This window comes from Chelmon rostratus, chromosome 5 (assembly GCF_017976325.1).
Source record: "Chelmon rostratus isolate fCheRos1 chromosome 5, fCheRos1.pri, whole genome shotgun sequence".
Classification (NCBI taxonomy): Eukaryota; Metazoa; Chordata; class Actinopteri; order Chaetodontiformes; family Chaetodontidae; genus Chelmon; species Chelmon rostratus.
Window position 1 is genome coordinate 2,499,909 of NC_055662.1, and position 22,975 is coordinate 2,522,883.

The 22,975-nt window shown below is 40.9% G+C and overlaps 1 protein-coding gene across 1 annotated transcript; it reads left to right on the forward strand.

The window, feature by feature from the left end:
• The first annotated feature begins 1,664 nt into the window (after positions 1 to 1,664).
• Positions 1,665 to 19,374, forward strand: noxa1 (NADPH oxidase activator 1). Its single transcript, XM_041937150.1, has 16 exons — positions 1,665 to 1,800; positions 3,768 to 3,942; positions 4,421 to 4,503; positions 5,081 to 5,189; positions 6,584 to 6,718; positions 7,876 to 7,983; positions 9,095 to 9,154; positions 9,238 to 9,275; positions 9,406 to 9,544; positions 11,668 to 11,736; positions 13,309 to 13,396; positions 15,749 to 15,855; positions 16,708 to 16,868; positions 17,340 to 17,448; positions 18,198 to 18,321; positions 18,454 to 19,374. The coding sequence occupies exons 2-16, from the start codon at positions 3,769 to 3,771 to the stop codon at positions 18,558 to 18,560; spliced, it is 1,611 nt and encodes a 536-aa protein (XP_041793084.1). The 5' UTR covers positions 1,665 to 1,800; position 3,768; the 3' UTR covers positions 18,561 to 19,374.
• Positions 19,375 to 22,975: the final 3,601 nt, after the last annotated feature.

Genomic DNA, 22,975 nt, shown 5'->3' on the forward strand with positions numbered 1-22,975 from the left:
GCTCCAACATTGTTTTCTTTGAAAGCGCATCGGTCAAGTATTTTCTTAAATGAACGCATTGTATGTACAATTGCATGTGTGCTTTCTTTAAGTTTCTTTATGTTTAGCTGTGCATGGATGTCTTTGCTTACAAGCACTTTTCGCTGCTGTGTTTCCATGTAAACCTCTTTGAATTACTTGGTACAATCTGCACGTGTATATGTTTGTGTGTATTTATGTGTGTATACATGCATGTCTTGCACTTTTTTGTCTTTTTTATTTTGCTTGTTACGGTAAAGCACTTTGAACTCCTTTTGTTTTAAGATAGAAATGGAAGATAGAGAGGGGGATAAGAAAAATAGGAATGGAAACTGGATCTAATTTATGGTGCATAATAGTAGTACATAATAATCATAATCCTACTTACTTCACATAATATTTTGATAATATTTAATGACATATCAGTATTCTACATAAAAAAACATTTGAAATACACAATACATTCACCCAATGTTTATCAAACATAGTTGAATGAATATTCAATTATAAAAAACATATTTGGAAATCCATCAAGTATTAAAAATCAGTCAACTAATATTGTACTGTACAACACTGACCGATTCTATTGAGCATGATCGATATTTTGATCATTAAATTGGTGGTGATACTGCATTTTACATTTATGAATGCAGGGCTTTGCCTGCACAGGAGTATGCTACTGCTACTTCTACCTGAATAAAGAATCTGAATCCTTTTCCCACCACTGGTAGTCTGCCTGTGCCACATTCATGTGTGGAGTTTCTTTGGTGGGGTGGGGCCACACTGTGGCTGCAGTAGAACAAAACCCAACCTGTGCAGCAGGTTGAGCCAGTAGGCCTCACATTTAAAAACATCAAATCATTTTTCTTGTTTCTAAACATTGTGGCCATTTGTATGCCTAACCAGCTGTGCCACTTTAAGTTTGGAAAACTGTGACTTCTGGAAAACAGAGTCATTTTTCTCTGGACTTCCTTCTCTGAAACATTCCTTGTAAAGTGAGCTCAAAGGTCACTGTGAAAAGATCTCATTCAAAACTTCCCAGTAATTCTATCATGCAAACCCAAGAGGGACTACAGCTCCTACAATGTGTAAACATAAGGAAGCCCATATGAAGATGCAATGAATACGTTTACTCAGCCCTGGCCTGGTTTTGAGTAACATGATGACTCAGTATAAGTAGACCTGGTACAGGAAAGGTAACCACTATTTGAACTGACACATAATACAGGATTTCACTGTCAAAGAGGTTCTGCAATACAGGTCAAATTTCTGAGATAAAAGTTTGATTTTTGTTCTTTTCAAATTTCCACCTGTCCCTAAAGTCATGTAGGTGGGACAGGTGGAGGAAGGCAGAGTGCCAGAAATTTGGAGCATTTGCAAAATGTCGTTGCTACATTTTTCAGTTCACCTGATGTGATGATTGCAGTAAATCCCCAAGCAAATTATCTGCAGTAAGAATTTAATGCTTAAAACCTGTTTGAACAAAATCTATCGTCATTGTGCCATCAGACCAAACAGGTTTAATCAAATCTTGTGTGACTCACATATGTTGTGTATGTTATGAGTACGTGCCACAGTTACAGGTGAATTCCAGAGCTGGTGTGGGTCCTGTGTGGGGAATGTGGATGGAGGACTTCCTTGTAGCAGCAGGGTGGAGACTCCTGAGGGGGCTGGTTTCACTCGCTCTCACTTCCCTGTCGGCACAGTGTGGAAGACGGCAGGCACCGAGGCAGAGCCGGACACTGACTGAACTCCCACCAGCCTCTCATTCAGGAGCGAAAGGTAAGCAGTCTGAACGTAGAGGATTTATCAAGCTTCTCTGATCAGCTGTTCAGTTTCAACTGACCTGAACAACATGTGCAGACAGGCACTGGGTAAGGTACAAGGAAGTATCCCAGAAATATTGTGCAGAACGTTACTGATTAACATCAGTGCAGTACTTCTGTAGGTTTCTCTTTGTCATTTTAATTGTGTTTTTCTTTTGTTTTTTTACTTAGTCATTTATTTGAAATAATTAACAGGTAAAGTTTCGTGGAAGAATTTGTTTATTTGTCTTTGATCCAACCAATATATCCTTCACTGTAGCGCCCTTCATCCCTCCACCTCTTCCTCTCATCCATCTCTTATCTCGTTTCACTGACAGATTTCTCACCTTTGTCAAACTGTTTAATTTGAATTAGCACTAAATTTATAGCCTTATTTTCCTTGTTTACTTACCTCATTTTAATATTGAGCTATATGCATCTTGTCTACTGCAGTGAATATTGAGGTCAACTTTTCTGTCACTTCATTTTTTCTGTGCAGTGGCAGAGAGTAACTAATTACATTTACTTAAATGCTGTACTTAACTACTGTTTTGTGGTACTTGTACTTCACTAGAGTATTTTTCATTTTGTGTTATATAACTACTGTACTACGTTTCAGAGGGAATATTGAAGTTTTTATTCCACTACATCCACTACAGCAGTGGCTGCTAGTTTCTTTACAGATTAAATGTTTAAAAAATGACACACTAATAAAGTTCAGAAGTTTTAGATAACCTCCACCAGCTGTAATTTTAAAATGTTGTTCACTAGGTAATTCATGAGTAATATTAATCCATTAATGTGCTTAAATATAATGAAATAACACCAGGGGCTAGTCTGAAAAATTTGCACTTTTACATTTGATATTCATACTCTTACCTGTACAGGAGATTTTTTTTTTTAATTCTGGGAAGCTGGGGCAAGGTTATGTACATACATGTATAAGTAACATTTATTTTTCTCTACAATGTGTCTATCAGCCTCTTTTAGTACCTAATACATTTAATAGGATTTCCAGACAAACTCAGTAATCCATACATAAAACAACCTATTCACACTAAATATTTATTAACGAATGGATTTCATTTATTCTACAGAATGCAAATGCGTATGCAAAATCATATGGAACTAACATTTTTTCAAAGTGAATTTTATTTGTTTGAAATCCATCATATTTCTTTATCCAGTTACAAACTTATCTAATCTATGTATTACATATGATATATAGATAAGGATGAAATGATAAGAAATTACTGGTTATAGAAAGAAAACTAAATAGGAGTGGGAAAACAAATTCCGCTGCTGGCAGGAGGAGGTTCACCAGAATATAAGAAAAGATGCAGTAAAAAGGAGAATTTAAGTGCACATAATGAAGATACACACAAGGTGAATGCAAATGAATTCAGTGCAGCTTTATTGTTGTTTTTTGCACCCTGTCTAAAAAAGTGGTGTAACATCCACCCAAATGTTCAAATCAAATGCAAATGCAAGGCTAAAACTGAATCAGAATGTTGAATATTTCTTCAACTGTTCTTTACCAGTGATACGTTGTGCTGTAAAGCATTTCTCAGATTCCTGTGTGCTCACCTCTGTTTCTGTATAACATTTCTCCAGGATCTGCTCAGAGCAGAGTCGTAGTCTTCAGAGACTTTTGGAGCTCCTTTCATTTCAAGAGCATTTTAAGTCATGAGATATTCAATAAACAGTTTTTATTCTGAGTTTGTGAGTTGGAGCAAATCTGAAGGATTTTTTAGTTTAATCTGTAAAAAGAAGAAAAGAAGAAAAGTTAGCACTTTCATAAATACAGGTCCAGACATGAAAATCATTTCATCTCCTCCAATTTAGAACAACTCTGAAAAAAGCAAAAGCAAAGAACAACTTCCTCTGTTGTGCATTTCTGTCTGTTACCCTTTATTTTGCTCTCCTCCTGTCTCGGCTGTCCAGAATGCTTTACACTGAGTTACTGCAGTTGTGGGACAAGGCGGTGCAGGCGCTGGATGCCAAGGACTGGCAGGGGGCTCTGGCCACACTCGAGCAGATCAGTGAACCCACATCTCGCACCCTGTTCAACGCTGCCTCGGCTCACCTGGCTCTGGGACAGCTGGACCTGGCCCTGAAGGTCTCTGTGTTGTGTGTGTTGGGGGATGAAGGTGGGGGTTAGAGGGGAACACTGAAATTCCTGTCAGTACGTTACAATTGTGTTATTTAAATATAACTAATGACATCCCATAAAGTTGTTAGTACATTGTCTAATAAGGGTTAATACGTTATAGCTAAATGTTGATTTCCTTTTACTTAATAGATTAGTTATAAGCCATTCATAAGAACAACACCAACATGCCACATGTTATAGCTCTTTAGTTTATCAGGAAGATGACTTAAATGGGCTTTTTCACCTCTAATGCAAAAACAACAGCTGAGCATCTGGACTGAAATAGTAGAGAAGTAAGAAGCTTAGAAGACCAAGTGCCAGAAGCAAGAATTCTCTATCTGCTGTCTCTGTCAGTCTAGATATCGCTGCTGCTGAATACTTGCAGTGTAAACAAAAAAGAAGTATTTTGTAACATATCCCTCTGTATCCCCTCTGTGATCTCCAGGATTTAGACCTCACCATTGCCAAGGATGAACGTCTTGCTGTTGGCTTCTTCCAGAGAGCAGCAGTGATGATGCAGGTTGACAGGTAGGGGGCAGCACCTTGTCCCAAATACAGACTACAGTCTGCACTGCGTTAAAGACAAACTACGTAACTTCTGAAGCTGTCACAGAAAATAAGACGTAAAAATAAAGGGAAATCAGTGTGCTATCAGTGTAATTGCAGCTTTGCTCCCAGTGTCACATATAATGATATTATTGCTCCCTAAATGTGAGGTAATTCCTGTTGAAACAGTTAGGTGATGGGTCAGTCCCACGTTTACATCTACAGGCTTGGTAGATTTGTAGTTGACCGTGCCTGTATAAAGAAATGGTTTGACATTTTGGAAAATACTTCTTTGACTTCTAGGTGAGAGTTAGATGAGAAAATTCATGCCACTCATATAAATGTAAATGTGTGTTATTTCTGGACTATTTCTTGGCTGGACGCAGTCACTTCCTGGAGACTTTTCATCACTGTGAGGTTGCCAGGCAACTCCAGGAAGTTACTATGCCCGATGAAGAAAAAGTCAGACACATAACATCCCTGTTTTTGTGCATATTGATTTGGAAAATGTCAACAGTGTTTCATTCCTTACTGCACATCTCTTTGTTTGTCCCTCCAGGTGGGAAGAGGCTCTGTCAGACTGTATCTGGGCACAGAAGCACATGAGAGGAAACGCGGTCATTGACTACAGGCAGCTGGGACTGCGATTCAAACTCTACAGCTGGCAGGTCTGACATTCAGCCTCACACATACACACTGCACCTCACACCTGCATCCACAGAGGGAAATACCAGCCTTCAGCATGCTTCTTCTGGCACATTACAAAGAGGAGATCCAGTCCCATGAGGTCTTTCGGTACTGAGGAATAAAAGTGGAGCAAACTGTGCTGTGTCATCACCTCTATTGTGTAGTTCATGTGTCACATACACCTGGGAGCTAACAAAGCCTCATTGATGCATGCTGAAGAGGTTTCACAATATCACATTTTTCTCACAGTACAGATAAGACGTGCTCCAGCTTCCCACAGACAATGCACCTGCAGTGCCTGCAGTCAGTCACCAGCAGGTCAACTGTGGCTTAGTGCAGCCTACACACTTACAACCAAGGGTCAGAGGCTAATGTGACCATCAGTTTGAAACACAGTCTTCATTCACTGCTGATATGATGGAAGTCATGCCATCATATCAGCAGTCAGTCTCACTGATTGTTCAGTGAGCTGAACTGCTTCTAGAACAGCATTCTGATCGGATTCCACACAAGCATGTATGATGATGGTCATCACGATGATAATGATGAGGTTCAAAGGTGAAATAATGCCTTGTGCAGATGCAGAATTAGAAGTTGACAAGTTGAGCAGAAATTCAACACACTCCCACATGGTGACTGCATTGCTAGCTGACAAACAGCTAATATGTGTACAGTCTATACATCCCATTTTAAAAGGAAGTAATCACATTTTAACAAAGTAATGTCATTACTTTTTTATGGGACCTTTAATAATTATGGTTCCCCCTAACAACACAGTTTTAATGCATCTGGACATCAAACCTTGTATTATTTTAGCAAATATTAGACAGTGCTGTCAGTCATCCTCAGTCAGTGATGACGGGACACTTGTTTGATAAAGAAAGCGTTCCTCAACAGAATGAAAGCTTTCCCTTTCTCTTTAGCTCTTAGCTGTTCAAACGTATCGTTCTAGTGACAGAAGCACCTGTTGTTTTGCTGCAGGATGCAATTCTACAGAACAGATTCTAGAACAAATTAACAGCATGCATACCATGTAGCATCCTGCTACATTTCGCTGACAATGTTTTCCCTCAAGGTGGAGAAGCTTGTGAAATCTGCACAGGTCTCTGGTCATTTAGATCACAACTCAGACAGAAGCATCCAATGCACAGACACATCACCCTGATAAATGTTACAATGATTTAATGGTGCTTTTTAGCCTTTGTAGCAGAAAAGCATTTGCTGATCGCTCCATCCTCCAGTGCCTGAAAACACTTCAGTCAGTTTATTGTGGTAAATGGTTATGTAAAATCTCTGTAAGCGGGGTTTCACTCAGCAGTAAAGATCATTATTAATGGGGTGGTACTGAAGTGTATGATTGTGATGTGTCCCCTAGGTGTTATATAATGCAGCAGCTGTGTACTGTCGGATGGGCCAGTGGGGGCAGGCCAGGGAGGTCCTGCTGTCAGCTTCCCAGGAGAGAGGGGGAGGTCGAGGGGGGTACATAGAGGTGGCTTTGGACACCGTAATGGTGAGTGTCACAACTTTCAGAACAGACTGGAGAGGACATGAGATCAAAGTCAGTCACCCTTGCACTGTTTATGTTGTGTATGTGTGTTGTTTGCATGTCTGCCATTGTCATACTTGATGTGTCAACAGGGGTAGAAAGATGAGGATGATTCTCCAGTGGGAGGAAAGTTTGCTCTGTCCTTACTTCTGTAAAGACAAGATGGAATGGAAACTTTGCCTTCCTGGAAAACAGTGAATCATTGGCTGTGCTCCTGGAATGAGACTTAGCAGCAAAGGCAGTGAACCCGTTTAAACTGAGTGCAGGTGGTACATGCAGCAGACGTATCAGCAAAGGCCACAGTCACAACTGGAGGGTGTATCTCCGGGGTGTGTGTGCAGTATTATCTCATCTGATCGACCTGTGTGTAGCTGAGTTGAGTTAACATTATTTCCACTACAACAAGCTTTGTTAGGAACTGTCCTGAGTGAGTTCATAGTGCAGCAGGACAGACATTCAACACAATATATCATGAATAAGGCCACCATAATGAAATAAACACAACACAACGAGATGAGTAATGACTACAAAGATAACCATAGACTCAAACACAGAATGTGCCTTCAGTGCCAGTTTAACATTCAGCATCTCAATACCAACAACATGAGGCGACAGTTTCACAGAAACTCACACAGTTACTCTACACTCAACTACAGTCTGACCTGCTCCAGTGGGGCAGGTAGGGTTGGTAGTAGAGAGGGAGGGGTCCTGCTTTTATACTTTGCCCCACCTAGATTCATCCCGCCAGTCCATGTATTCAAACAACTGTAGAATGATGTCTCACCTTCTTAAATCCCACCCCCAACAGGCCCCTTTACATGAAATTACTTCAAATGAAGTAAAGGGGCCACTTATGTCTTTAAGTGGTAAGTTTGGGTCTCAGTTTTCTAGATCTTGGTGGTAAAAGGTGAAGCTGTGGCTGCTGCTCACTAAAACTGTTGTAACAACTTTCACAAAACTAATACAGACTGTTCAGGTCACAGCTGACTCCAGAAGACCAGAGCTGAAAATGAAATGTTCATTTTATATCATTTAAAAAAAAAGCCACTTGGAAAGGTCGGTAAGCACAATCATTGTCATTGGCATTGAAAAAGAACACTTTGCTCTGTGTCTGACGACAGCGGGAGGAGATCCTGGCCCCTCTGCTGGTGCCTGAGGGTGTGGTGTTTCGTCCCAGGAAACAGGATGTGGAGCAGCTGCAGCAGCGAGACTTCCTGGGCAAAGCAAAGGTATGTTGGTGAATGTGGGGTCATGGCTGTGTTGTAGGAGGCTACTCCAATGTCTCACTCCACACGCTTGTTACTTTTATGATACTCGTGAATCAACCAACAAAGTGCAGAAGTCCCATCACCTCAGTGTGCCCTGCCATCAGCCATCTGTGGTAGCAGAGTCCTGGTCTCCTACAGTCCCCCGAAGGTCCCAGGGTCAACTGGTTGAATGTCATTTACCACTAAAGTACAATATTAACCAAGTTTTTTTTTTTTTTTTGAACAATCGGCCCCGTCTTGTGGATGAACCCTGTACCAAAATCTAATTTTAAGTATTATTTCTAAATATGGTGTATATTCTTAATAAAAGTGTTATTTAAATGAATTAACTCAATTCATTCACTCAGAAAACTTGTACTGTTCCACATGATAGAGAATGGTGGATGTATCAATAGGGCCCAAACACAAACTTTTACCCCGAGGCCCTCAAACAGGTTAATGCTGTCTCGGGTCATCGTTGAGATTAATGATTTGATGTCACTGTCCAATGAACGTAAACCTAGAAATCACATAGAATGTTTCCTTTCTGACTTGGTGGTGGATTCAGGAGAAACTGCACGTGGAGCCAGTGGGGGCAGGTTAGCCTGAACTGATAGGATGCAGATATAAGGTTGGGTCAAGCAGCTCAGCGTTTGCTCATTGCTTAAGTGAAAGCAGCTTTTAAAGGCAGCTAAAGGTACGTTAGATCAGGGTTAGAGACCTGATGATCCTCATCATTTAACATGAATACTCATTGGAATGCACACAGAGCCTTTCACACATTTCACTGTGTATTGAAAGTTAACTTCAGACTTGAGACAGTCATGCCCTATTATGTGTAACCAACAGTTTTAGAAATGCCACATTGATTAGTAATTAATTGCTTGATTAAAACATCTTCATCTTTCATTTTAACTCCCTGCTTCCTTTAAGAAACTGCACCCAAATTGCTTGATTACATTTAAATAAACTGTGCATTAAATAAAATATGCAACCTTTGAATAAAGACACTAACTGATATTTGACATAAAAATGAAACTACATTTGGATTCTGCTGTGCAGAATTCAGTCATGTATGATGCTCTACTTGCAGGTGATTTCCTCCATGATTCCCAATGATGATTTTGGAGGCTTTGAACCTCTGAGGCTGCAGGTAAGAATGACCCGTGTCAGTATGAAGAGAGACATCTTCGTCAGTTCCTCCCTTTGCTCACTGTCACCCTGTCTTCTCCACAGAAACCTGGTTTCTATGAGCCCAAGGTGGACGGAACAGAGTGAGTACTATCACCAGTCACATAGAAGTAACATTGACCTGAGCTGACGAGAAGGTAGTACCACTATTACGTGGCGCATTATAGTAAAACAATGCTGTCACAGTGAGTTTATCTTTTCACTACTTTTTAGCGATTCTCGATACATGCGCATGCGGACCCCATACATGGCTCGGGGCCCAGGACAGCTGACGGTGCCAGGAGGGGCCATGGTCTTTTTATTTGGCCAGGAGGACAGGGATGGTATGGCGACTGTGATATATGATGGACAGGTGAGGAGAAAGAGAAACTGAATCTGCAATGTGTGTGTGTGTGTGTGTGTGTGTGTGTGTGTGCCCTGCTTTAAAACACCTTGGATATGATTACATATAATATAATAATAACATGTTGGAGCGTTGATTTCAGTTTAAAACTGCATTTTCTTTCTAATGTGCTGAAATACATTCAGATTTGCTGCCTTATATTTTATTTGACAGTTTGATTTGGGAGGATGAGCCAAAGCTGCTGAAAAAGCCATCGTGAATGGAGAGTGGATCAGTGACACTTGCAGATAATCTGTATGTTCTCCATTTAACAAACCAGATCAAATAGATATATTGTTATTAGCGTGTGTGCCTGCACAGATGTGTTAAATCAGAAGTGGCGAAATACCAAACCATGCCTGTGTGAAATCCAAATTCCGCCAGAATTTTGATCGACCCCCAAATTTTCCAGTTAGATTTGCTTTGTTTTATTAATTAACGTCAGTCATATTTAATGTACATAATGTCCACTGTACCAAAACATAACCATGGAGGGAGAAATGCTAAATCCCTTTGTTATATTTTAATTCAAATGTATTTTTGTCTGAAAACTTAAAGCAGCTATAATTGACCAGTTTCTAAATAAGTATGTTTCAAACAACAAAGTGAAAAGAGTGTGACAGTATGAAAGAGGTTGCTTGTAATGATGAACCTACAGAGATTTATCACCTGAATTTGCAGCCCACCCCCCTCCCCTGTCTTTACGGAGCTTTATAGTTTCAGCACAATGTTCAGTTGTCTGGCTACAGCTTTACAGTTTAGATTCACTCCTGCTTCTTTCCAGCCACAGCAGACAGCTGTTTTTAGGGAAAGTTCGACGCTACGCTAATCTGATACACCAGATGGTTTGCGACACAGAAGCATCTGGGAAGTCGTCCTCGGAAACTGGGCAAGGGCAGGCACAAAGAAATACAACCAACTGGATGAACCGTCTGTCTATCACCTTCAATCATGGCCTAACTCCCACAAATCAGAGCAATTAATCATATGATGTAAATCAAACCCGAAGCCATCCAGGGGAAGAGCCAAAACATCTCCATGAAGACAATCCTTCCCTCAGTGAAGAAATACTCTCCAGTTATCATAGAACTGATGCCATAGCAGCATCCACACTACGACTGTGGTTTGCCCACAAGTGCAGAAATTCAAGGCAAGGTGGATTCTTGGCTCATGTGATCTCATATGATCCAGTGAATCCATTTGAATACACTATTTGGATATGCACAGATATTGTGCAGACTTTCTCCCCTGACCTGTCTTCTGACACAATATACCACAAACATTGCACCAGTCCTACTGAGCATCATAACTGAAACTAATTTAACACACAATTACACACCAGCAGAACTCACTCTCTACAGTGTCTGAATCTTCACCGTCCATCAAGGATAGACATCAATTCATTCATCAATAATCATCAGACTCAGGTGATTGTTTTCTGTCCAGTGTGAACAGTGCTAGCAGCCAAAGCAGCAGGACAGATGTGCCAGAATATAAACAATAGGTTACAGGCTTAAAAAGAGGCATTCTGAGGTTTAAGTTCAATGCTAATTCAGCAATGAAATGCACAGGTGTTCTTTTTATATCAGGATCAGATATTGAAGCCTGGCACTGTGCACAGAGGGAAGGAGGAAGGAGGGAAGGAGGGAAGGAAACTGAACAGCTGAAGTTAGGGACTGTCTCAAAAGTAAATGCTAAATTGCATGCACTACATTCAGCAGAGTGGAACGTTTAGCAGCTTAAAATTATTCCTCAAGAGATGGTAGAGACCAAACCCAGAGCGAAAACAGTGAATATCGGACATACATTCATCAGGTGACACAAACATGACTCCAAACTAATGACACTGTTCTGTGTCTGCTGGGAGTATAAGGAAACAAGGTGCCAGACCATATGTTGTGTTCACAATTTGCTTCTGCTGAAGGCAAGTAACCAAGAGAATCATTTATTGCAAATTCAGTCAAATGGACTGATATTTAATATTTGAAACCTATCATGTGTAATTTGTATGTAACAATTCCTCTTCAGGTGGTCTTGGTGACAAAACTGTATTTTTTAAAGTCAGTGTTTGATTCCAAGTATTTATTTTTCAGAGAGGACTTCTGCCAGTGTCCCTGCTTGAGCCTGCAGATGTCAAGACGTCCAAAAGCAAAAAGGAGAATGTAATGTATTTTTCCATGTAGTAATAAGAAGCAGAATCTGCTCTATTGACTTTAGTGTGTGTACACATACGAGGAATTTGAGTTTTTAGTTGGTCTCAATGTTACACTCAGTGGTATAGAAACGAGATGAAAATAGACATACAGCTTAACAAGGACAACAAGGCCAAACAAAGACAGGTAAAATAAACACAGGACTATTACACATGCATAAATCTATAGCGATGAACAACAACATACTCAACAATGTCTATATACAGGTCAAATGTTCCTGTAAATTGCAAACAATGCAAGTAGTGTGAAGCAATAAATGTTGAGTGGATACACATGAGGTTGCTGTTTATGTATAGCATATGCATATATACTGTACATGTCTACATTCAGCATGAGTGCAGGAGTTATGGACAGCGACAGTGCATGATGATGTGAACATAGCTAAGAAAATGGTGAATTTAACCTGTAAAAATATAACTGTGATGGAAGCAATGGTGGAAGTACATTTACTCAAGTTCTGTACATGTACACATTCCAGGCTCTTAACTTGAGTATTTCCATTTAATGCAACTTTATACTTCTACTCCACTACATCTCAGAGGGACATACTGTATTACTCCACCACATTTGTCTGACACCTTTAGTTACTAGTTTCTTTTCACATTACAATTTCTTATACCCTTGCTGTCCAGTGAAAACCATGCACCTCCAGATGTGCTTATTTTTTGTGATAAACTGAAGGATTAAGCTTTGCTTTGTGGTTGAGAATATTTTCCTACTTCTTAAAATAAATAAACTCTTCGAAAAGCCTCTTGGATTGGCTGGAAAATACGTCGTCACAAAGCTGAAACAGGCTTTTTTTCGGAGCTCATGAAAGTTGACTTTTTAGAGACAGCCACGGCACAAACATGATCTTATAGAATATGATGCCATGCTGTAGATTAAACTACCCAGCTGCATATGAAGTAGTTAAAATCAGCTCAGCCATAAACATCTACAGCAGTAAAATGCAACATACAGATGAATGCAGCGGTAACATAAATCTAACAGCATCGTGAATGATAACACTGGGAGCATTTTAATACAGAATCAGTACTTCCACTTTTCATACTTTCAGTACATTTTTCTTATAATACATACTTTTCCTTAATGAGGTTTGAATGCAGTACTTTTACTTGAAGCAGAGTATTCTCAGGGTGTGGTATTAGTACTTTTACTGACTTAAAGCATCTTAATGCTTTGTCCAACACTGAGTGGAAGTAAGTGGATGTTTGATGTCAGAGGGTTAATGACACTGTCTCCTGAACTCCACTGTCATCTCTAACGTTTGCAGCATATTCACCTCCAGGTTGTCATGAGCTTTATCTTTGCTTCACCCCTGAGACCAGGCGACAAAACTGTTGACTCAGGAAAACACATAAAAATTCCTGCTATAGTTTAAGCCCTTCAGCCAGAACGGTTCAAGATTAATCGACTCCTTTCAACAAAAGACAGGTTTCCTGCTGGGGGAAAAATTCAATGTTTTTTTCTATGCAGGAAAAAAATGAATTGCTGACCTTCCCGTCTTGTCTTCTTCCACAGAAAATTCCCAGTGGGATCCCTCTCCCACCAGGACTCAAGCCACCCACTCGGCCAAGGGCGCAGCCCAGCCCTGTAGCTCCTCCTCAGGGTAAAATCAATCACACTCCTCCTGGTCCTCCTACGCCATTATAACAGATCATTCCAGGGCCACAGCGATATTTGTCATGTGTTCTGTCTGGCACTAGATAGTTGTTGTTGTTTGCTAGATTGTTTGATTTGGAAAGGAAAGTTTTTTTGAGGAACAGTGCTGATTCTTTTTGTTGCCAATTTTGTTGCCAAAGGGCACAAAGAAAGAGATGTGAGACTGCAAACCTGTGAGTGCCATTACATTTGGTATGGCAAAGCTTTATCTGAAGGATCTCTAATCTCCTGATAATCTCTTAGGATGCATTCCGGAAAGGCTTTGTAATTTAGCACCAATTACAGCAAAACAGAAAACTTGTGTAATAGTTACAGAGTTCTGTTAAATCCAAAAGCTGAATCTTTGTCCATTTTTCATTGATTTCACTAAACTTTATTCTTCATTTATGTTGCCTTGTGTGTCTAACTGTTGACAAATCTGACCTTTCTGCATGTTCAGCTGACCTGCTGCGCACTGACAAAAACACTTCTAGGTCAGTAGCTCCAAAAATAGATGCTGGGCACCCTGGGGTGCCCCCCACCCCCATTTATGAATGGGGCAAGGGTGCTACAAGAGGCAAGGTGACTTGTCTGCTCCTGCAATTTCAGGGGACTTGTCCCTATACTGTGTCTGAATTTACCTTTACCATATCTTCTTTGCCATACCATGCCAGTGGACTGTATTTACTGTCCCCATTTTATGTTAAGTGTCCAAAAGTCTGATAGTGAAATTATACATTATTCTCTAAAAACTGTACATAGATTCAAAAATGAAGTCTCAATTTTTTGCCAGAATAGTGCATGAGTGAAAGAGGGAGTGAGTTGAGACAGAGCCTGAAAGCCAGCACACTTAAGATGTTGCTAATAATTCTTCATTTCCCAGAAAAACTTTGTTGTTGCAATACAGTGGGTGAAAGCTGAGCCAGTTCATCAGTACACAGTTTGTAATGGATAATTAGGTTAACAATCATACTGTTTACTTTCATTTCCTCCTCCAAATATGTACAAATAAAAAGAACAGAATTGGAAAGTGCTTCACAATTAGAAAAATAAATAACCTGAAGGCAGGACAACAAAAGTCACCATAAGTGTGAAACTTTGAGCAGGAAACCACAAGGAGTCCTTGTTCTGATCACCTGAGAGGTCTGTTGGACCTGAGATCTGCAGCTCACTGACAGTGAAGCCAAGTAAAAGTGATTAAATCTAACATCTGACAGGAAGTCAGTGTAGTGAAGGCAGCACCTGGGTAATATCAATCAAGCATTGAAGGAATGAAGGGATCCAGGGTTCACAGGGTGCACAGTGAGGTGGAAGTTGTAAAACCCATCATGCAACACACACATTGAACATATGTACATGTGCACATATATGAATGCTGTGGAGTATTAGTAAGTTATTACACATTAGAATTTTGAACTAATTGTAAACGTGTAAACAGCTTCTTGTCTTAAACAAGAACATAGAGCGATAAGTCTGCTACCTGGACGTTTGTTTCTAATCTGTCTGAGTACAATGTTAATTCAGACAGATATTACGGCCAAAGCCGAATTAAGGTGCAATAAACTGTGGGATAAGTTCACATTCTTAACTTGGGCAGGGCCCACAGAAACACTGAAACAGGTTTTACCTGCTGTAATAACTCCTCCTGTCTGTGCTGGCCATTAAGAGATCCCTTCCTAAATCCATTTCAGTGTAAGTGATGGGGACAAAATCCACGTTCTGTGCAGAAAGGGTTCCATTTAAGTGTAGCTGTAGTTAATATGAGTCAAATCATATGGGTATCCCCCCAAGTTTTCCAGTCGAAAGTCCAAACTTCTTAATCTGTAATTAGCTAAAGAAACTGTCCAGGGAAGCAAAAAGAGACGTTTTGGACAAAAAGGACTGTACATGTGGTGAATAACCACTTGGTTGGTCTTTCTCAGAGTGCTGAAGACACTCATTTCAAATGAACTTTGGAAAATAATTTTGCAGACTCTGGTTTTATCCTCTGCTGCTGCCGCTGAATTTGCTTTAGGAAAGGGTCTTTTAATGGCCAGTATGAACAGAAGGTATGATTATCGCAAGCATTAACAGTTTAAATGCATATTTTGAGTATTGTTTGAAGACAGGCTTGAAAAAATGTGAACCTTACCTTGAAGCACTGCTCTTGTTAAAGCTGCTGGGTGAAATGAAACCTGCAGCTTCTCCAGAATCACACTTTGCTTTGTTTGCTTTGTATTTGCATGGTGCAACAGACACAGGGTACATCTCTTTGTCTAACCTTCCATTAGACGTGTGCTGCATGTGCTCAGACTGTACCTGTACTGTGTTTTCCCTGCAGTACGCTTTCCCTCAGACACTCCACCTCCATCCTACACTACAGCCACCCACGCACCGCTGCCAGCCTCAGAGCCTCCCAAGTACACAGCCAACACAGCCAGCCACCAGGTAATATCCTCCTCTGAAAAGCCACATTCATCTGTGCAAGCTGGAAGGTGAAATCACATGGCAGTTCTTTTCCTCATACATCCAGCTTGTGACACACACACACACACACACACACACACACACACACACACACACACACACACACTATCATTCTCTTTCTACCTGATCTAAATTTAGAAGGACTGTGCGGACTTGTGAAGAAACTGCTTTGTAAGGTTGAACTTAGCAGGGGGAATGCTGATGTGTCCCGATTAAGTCACTATGACGCTCAGGGGAGGCAGCAGAGGTATTCAGAGTTTGGATATAAATATTCTTTTGTGTCTCTGCATGCCACAGTGACCTGAAAAGATCCATTCATATGTGAAGTAACTGGTGAACTTCCTGTTCCACATTTGCCATGAAATCTCTGCCGAGGCTACTAAGGAAATTGATGAGGATGATGCTTTGTCATATCCTCCAGCCCATAATGAGTGAACCATGGCAAGCTGAACAAAAGCAGCTAGAGACAACTCATTTCATCTCCCTTAACAATTAGTTTAATCACCATGTACAACACATGTACAGGGTGACATCAGTGACAGTAATGCAGAGTCCTGATGGAAGTTTCATAGTACTGAAACACTGATGAAGGACTGTCACATATACACACTACACACACACTATCAAAGGCAGTCAGCATTCACACAGCTTAATAAAGTGTTAATTTAAAACATCACTTCCATTTAGTCTATTTCATCCTGATCTTGTGGGACAACAATTATGCTGTTGTATCTAGTATGTTATTCAGAAACCAGATCAATATTTCCAAATCTCTATATCTATATCTGTTGATGTGTTCCTGCTCCTTCCCAGCACGGTGGCACAGCTCAGGGTGCAGAGGCGGGCTCTGTGGTGGTGAAGGTCCACTACACATACACTGTGGCTCTGTCTGTCCCTCTGGACACACCGTACCATGAACTGAAGGAACAAATCGCGCAGAAATTGGGCCAGCCAGTGTCTCAGTTGCGCCTCAGGTAACCACAGGCCTGCCAACCCACTTCTGTATCCTTGAATTTCAACAAGTGATGCTTCATTTCTAAAAATATGCTTTTCTTTGTCCACTGCATGCTGCGGGTCCAGTATCTGTTCTGAGACACTGAGGCTGCAGCGACAGAGACATGAGTGGGCCAAGAAAGCAGCAGTAAATAGCAGAATAGGACTGACACAGCATCATCATGGGAAAAAACACATCACAGAAACATGACATATCATCTAAGGATTGATAACAACCAGTTCATTTGTCTAGAAGCTGTTGGATAAAAAGGGAGCCAGCAACAACAAATAACAAATATCAGAGTTTAATCACCTGTGTCGTCTTGGAAGTCATTTTTCTTATTCTGCCTGTGTTTGCTCCCATGATCCCCTCAATTTCCCATAATTCCTCTGCTACCACTCATTTGCACCTCTCTCTCTCTCTCCCTCTCTCCCTCTCCCTCTCTCATCAGGCATAAGCAGCATGGCTCCCGGGTGCTGACACCTCTGGATGGAGAGGTGGAGCCGGGCCACACTGTGCAGGAGGTGGCTGAGGCTGGCAGAGCCACCCTGTGGTGCCAGGTGAGGATTTAAACTCACAACTATTACACACTCACAATACCCAATGCAATGCACTTGGTCATGTACACAAGAACAATGAGTATAGGAGTATACTCAGTATACTATATGAGTATGTATATCAAAACGTAACCCTTTAAATACAATGAAATAAAGGCTTGTAGTATCATTTCGCTCCTTCCTTGTGCCTAAGGCTCCATGAGCAATGTTTTTTCTTCCTCAAGCTTCCTGAATTAAGTGCATTTCCCTTTACTCCCACCCTTGAGTTTATATTCTGTGCATACAGTTAATGTTACCAGGACAGTTTGCATTATAGCTTCCAGCCTTCATGACGTAAAAAGTTTGATGGCCACCAGCAGGAATGTGCCGCTTGGTGGAGGACATGTCGTGGAGATGGTGGGAGATGATGTTCAAGATGCTGATGAACTTGGACAGCATCACCATCTCCAGCTCATCTCCTCCTCCGATCACCGAGCCAGCCTTCATGACTGGCTAGCGTCAGTGTCTCACAACCCCACGCTCTGTCTCCAGCACACAGCAGCATGAAATACAGAGCATCTACAGCATCTTGTTTCAGGCTGAGTGGGGTGGGGGGCTGCAGGGTGAGTGTGTGTGTTAGGGGGCTGAGTGAAGCTCGTGCTACATCCCTCATCCCTCTCCCCACCGCCCCGGTGTTATTCTGCTGTAGTCTGGCCTCCATCCTGTAGGAGCAACGCTTGAACAGACTCTCCCTTTGTGTCATTATACTTCAGACAGAACACCCCCTGCCGAACCGTACCATCCTCTACCAGATGGTGGCGCTGTATGACTACGCTGCTGAGGGCCCAGAGGACCTGGAGTTCAGCGAAGGAGACACCATCGACATCCTGGGCGAAGGTGAGGCCCTGAATGGCTTGTCTTTTGTCTTTGTCAGGCACTTTGATTTGAAACGTCCTCAGCCTGCTTCATCCCCTGTTCAGAAGAGACTCTCACTGCCTCGTTACGTTTCTCTCCCACACTCTCTTGTAGTTAATGAGGAGTGGCTGGAGGGACACTGTGCAGGAAGTATCGGCATCTTCCCCAGCTGCTTTGCCTACAGGGAGAACGCCAACATCACTCAGAGCCTTGAGTTATAAAAGCAGGCGTGTTAGTGTGCAGTCATCTCGAATAAATGATATAACCTGCGAACGGTTGCTGTTTACAGCCTACCAACAACCACACAACACCCTTACAGGGACATGCAGCGCCCTCGGACTCAGACTTTATTGTGCTTTGAACACAATTCTTACTCACATGATATCACTGTAATGCTGCTGTAGTGGCTCAGAGTACGGCCACGGTACTGAGGAGCATGTTTATATTAAACCTGCTGTACTTTTCTTGTTATATCCCATGGTATCACTGTAATATTCCTCTTGTATCCTACTATATCCAAATCTGGGTTTATACTGATCATTATGATATTTCTAGTTTCTGATTATCCTGGTTCGGCAACTTTAAAGTGTGGTGAGGTTGCTCTGTAGCAAGGGATTAATATTGTATCCTGCATCCTAATACATTTTCTTAATGTTGTTTATTGCATCTCAATGTGTCCTTAATGATTGAATGAATGTATCATGAATTTATTAGTGATATAGGATTTACATACACTGGCTATAAAAAGTGTTTATGCAATGTGATGGTTTTACAACATGGAATCCTAGTAGCTTCATAGGTTTATGCTATTGTTTGGTAAGAAAATACTCAAAATGATCAAACAACATTCTACAATTTCATATACATTGGTTAAATAAACTGGGAGAAAACTACTGAATCCTATGTTTATTTAAAGTGTGTTTACTGACTATAGTTTTACAAAGTGTTCCTGAGCCCATGTGTCGTAATCTCGCTCCAGCCTGGCTTGTGAACCACTGAGCCTTTCCAGGATGCCCCTTTCATACCCAATCATGATACTATCACCTGTTACCAATCAACCTGTTTACCTGTGGAATGATCCAAACAGGTGTTTTTGGAGCAGTCCACAACTTTCCCAGTGTTTAGTTACTCCTGTCCCGACTCGTTTGAAACGTGTTGCTGCATCAAATTCAGAATAAGCAGATATTTACAAAAGTCAATGAAGCTGATGATGCAAACCATTAAATCTATTGTCGTTGTACTGTTTTCACTTGAGTTTATGTCAAAAAGGATTAGCAAGTCAAGTCAGCAAGTCAATCACATTCTGTTCCATTTACACAGCACCCCAACTTCAAGGGAATCGGGTATGTAGTTATTTAGATAATGTTTAGCTGTGTACAGTTAGGTTTATTTATTAGGGAGGCATTAAGACATTTTCAAGAGTAAAGACTTTTATAAAGAGCTCCAGAGAACACTGAATAAGTGTTTATCTTCCCAGAACAAGGAGGGCAACAGTCAGGGAGGCCACTAAGATGCCCACAGCAGCTTTGAAGGTACAATCGTATGAGTGAGTCAAAAACAAAGTTAGTCAAAGAAACTCACCAGTGTCTTTGCTAGTGTTTGCCACAAGGCATGAAGCAAACTCTGCTTTGTTGTTGTGAGCTGCTTTGTTATTGTATTTTCATGCACTATATTACACCACATTAATGCTGGAAGCACACATATTATGTTATTGCTGTAAAGAAGGAAAATGAGGTAGAGGGATGATATTACTGCCATTAATTCATATAAACTAAAACAGAATTTCACTTTGTTTGGCAACCATGTTTCATTTAGGGGAAGATAATGTCCAGAAACAAACATATTCCAGCATCCCATAGTGCTGTGAGTGGCCACTGATGCTTGGTCCTGGGCCTGGAAGAAAGAGGAATGAAGGAGCACAGAGTGAAATCCAGGACATAAAACTTGCTCGGTGCTTCCACCATATTATAGATGTCAATAAAGCTGTATAAAGCAGCTGTACTGAAAACCGATGCACTTCTAATGAGTCTGTGTCTACTATGAAAATAAGCCCCCAAAACAAATAATGTTCTGGCAGCGGCAATTCATTAAAGCCACAGTTATTGAAAAATATAAGCATCTAATATAATGTGCCACTAACACCTTCAAACTTCTTTATTCACTCAATTTGTGGGGACAAAGTGGAACAATAAACCGACGACTTCATTTATTCTGAGTTCTGAGTGCAGAGACCAAGGTCAGCAGAGAGTCTCTAATGTGACTCTATTCTCTACGTTTCCACATGTACTTAAACACTGTAAACAGGTCATGTTCACGCCCTGATATCCGGCATTATAATCACTTAATCTTCACTGTCTTTTATAACACCAAAAGCTACAAAATCAGTTTGTCACTTCCTTAGACTAAAGTATATTGAGTAATATACCTTGCCAGCATGCATTCAGGCACCTTTCACATTCTCCTAACTGTGTGTCTGGCTGGTAGTCTAAAGATAGCAGTCCAAGTCTCTGTGTATTAAGCGTAGTTGGATGGGAGACCTTGACTCCCTCAGAACCGTGGGAAGTTCACCGGCTTGGGCATTAATTGCCAGCAAAGGAAATGTCAGGTGCTTTTATCTGTCGTCACAAACGGTAGGTGTAAAAAGTGGTGTGGTGGGGGCACCGAAGCCGCTGAGAGCTCCATTCAAATGGCTTATGAAACAGAGGCCTCTAATTACTGCACTACACTCCCAATGCACAGAATCAACACCCACCTTCCCCTGCCACCGATGCCTGTAGTGAGGACACATACAGTGGGAGTTAGATTAACTTTGCATACAGAGTGAAAGCAGCCAGTCAACAAATGACTGTTCTCTGTACAAAGGCAACATCTGCAAATGCTTTGGTTTGCTAGGGAGATACAGCAGTGTGAGGACGTAATGCCATTATATCCTCCATCCTCAATAGACTCCATCCAGATCCAAATTCTTATTTTTCCTCGTCTTTTACAAATCTTTTGTTTTGTGCTCCACTGCTCCTCAAGTAATTGGTCTTAAGGGACAAATAAATCGATCGATAAATGTTAATGTAATGATGGCACTGGAGGGAAAGTCAAGGAATTGCCAAAGTCAGTAGAATTCATTGCCTGGGGACCATGAATCTGTATAAAATGTCATGGCAGTCCATGCAACAGTGGTTGGGATGTTTTCTGGACCACAGTGGACTGACCATCACCATCATCATCCCTGCAGCCAAAGGCTAAAAACATTAGCATCCCTGGACTCCCTTTTTATTGCTGCAGTCAGTGAATTTTTCACAGTATACACAGTCATTTGATTCATTGCTTATGCAGAAAAAAAAGTTTGTGCTAATTTAAAAGCAAGACTTTTAGCACTGAAGCATCTGCCTGTTTTTCTCCTATGCTGCAATGCATGACTCAGTTTGGTCTGAATGCTTTCCTTTTATCAGGTTCTACAATTCATTTGAACTTCCAATGAGTTTTCTGCTTGTACGGTTATTGTGAGACACTGCAGACAGTATCATTACAATAATTCAGTGTTGTATTGCAGAGTTTTGAACAGAACGAAATATTGATTTGTGCTCTGAAGTAATTGTGCTCCCTTTATTAAGCAGCAGTGTTCAGAGCACTTTCCATCTCTCTCCCAGCAGACAGCACATGTTTCCTGGAGTTTGCTTTCCTAATCGCTGCGTTTTTTCGTCCAGTCATGTGAATTGTGATAGGAAGACAGACAGGCGGCTCTGCTGGCGAGCTGATGAGAGTTAAAACTCGGAGAGGGAGTGGATTAATGTTATCTCAAGATAAAACCTCATTCACCCACTCCACTTAATTTAAGTCCAAATTAAACCCCGTACTCTAACACGGCTCTGTTAGATTTAACTATCTCCTTAGGAATAAGAGTATCCACTGCTCTGGGAGGTCTGTTTATAAAGGTGGACATTTATTACGTGGGCTTATAAAAGTTCAAGGTGGTCAGTGCATGAATTGGACTCAACAGAGCTCAGAGGGAGCTGAGAGAGAGCAGAATGTGTATTCAGAAAGAACTGGATGCAGATGAATCTGCTTGCCCTTGTTCTGCCTTATTCTGATGCATATGATAAATACTATTCCAGCTCTTCTTCTCACAAATGTTGTGGTTATAAAAGTATTACCTTCAAAAATGTGCAGGAATGACACTTTTAGTCTGAAGGTTTTAGGTTTATAAAAGCAATTAACATAAGCAATTGTAGGGATTTTATATTGGTGAGCTCACCCACTCTCCGAATATGACTGTGTATTAAGTTTTCACCTCTTTTACCTTCAGACAGTGCACTACATGCCATGCATGTCAATCCCATTCGCTCCCTCTTTAGCCCTTTCTTGTGATCAATGACTGGATTGAATGTCTGGATTAATTCAGTCACAAATTATGCCAATAATACACTGCAAATATTCTGGGACATAATATATTAACTCACCCAGTACAGGACAACCTTATTCTTCTCAGCTAATTATTTAATAAATAAGGCATTGTGACATAAAATAAACAGGGAGGAGCCAAGTATGTCTCTATGTTCTAAACTTCCAGACTTGATTCAACCTAAAACTACTGGAATTAAAATACAAAATGACCCACAGTGAACTGAATAACATTCCAGAA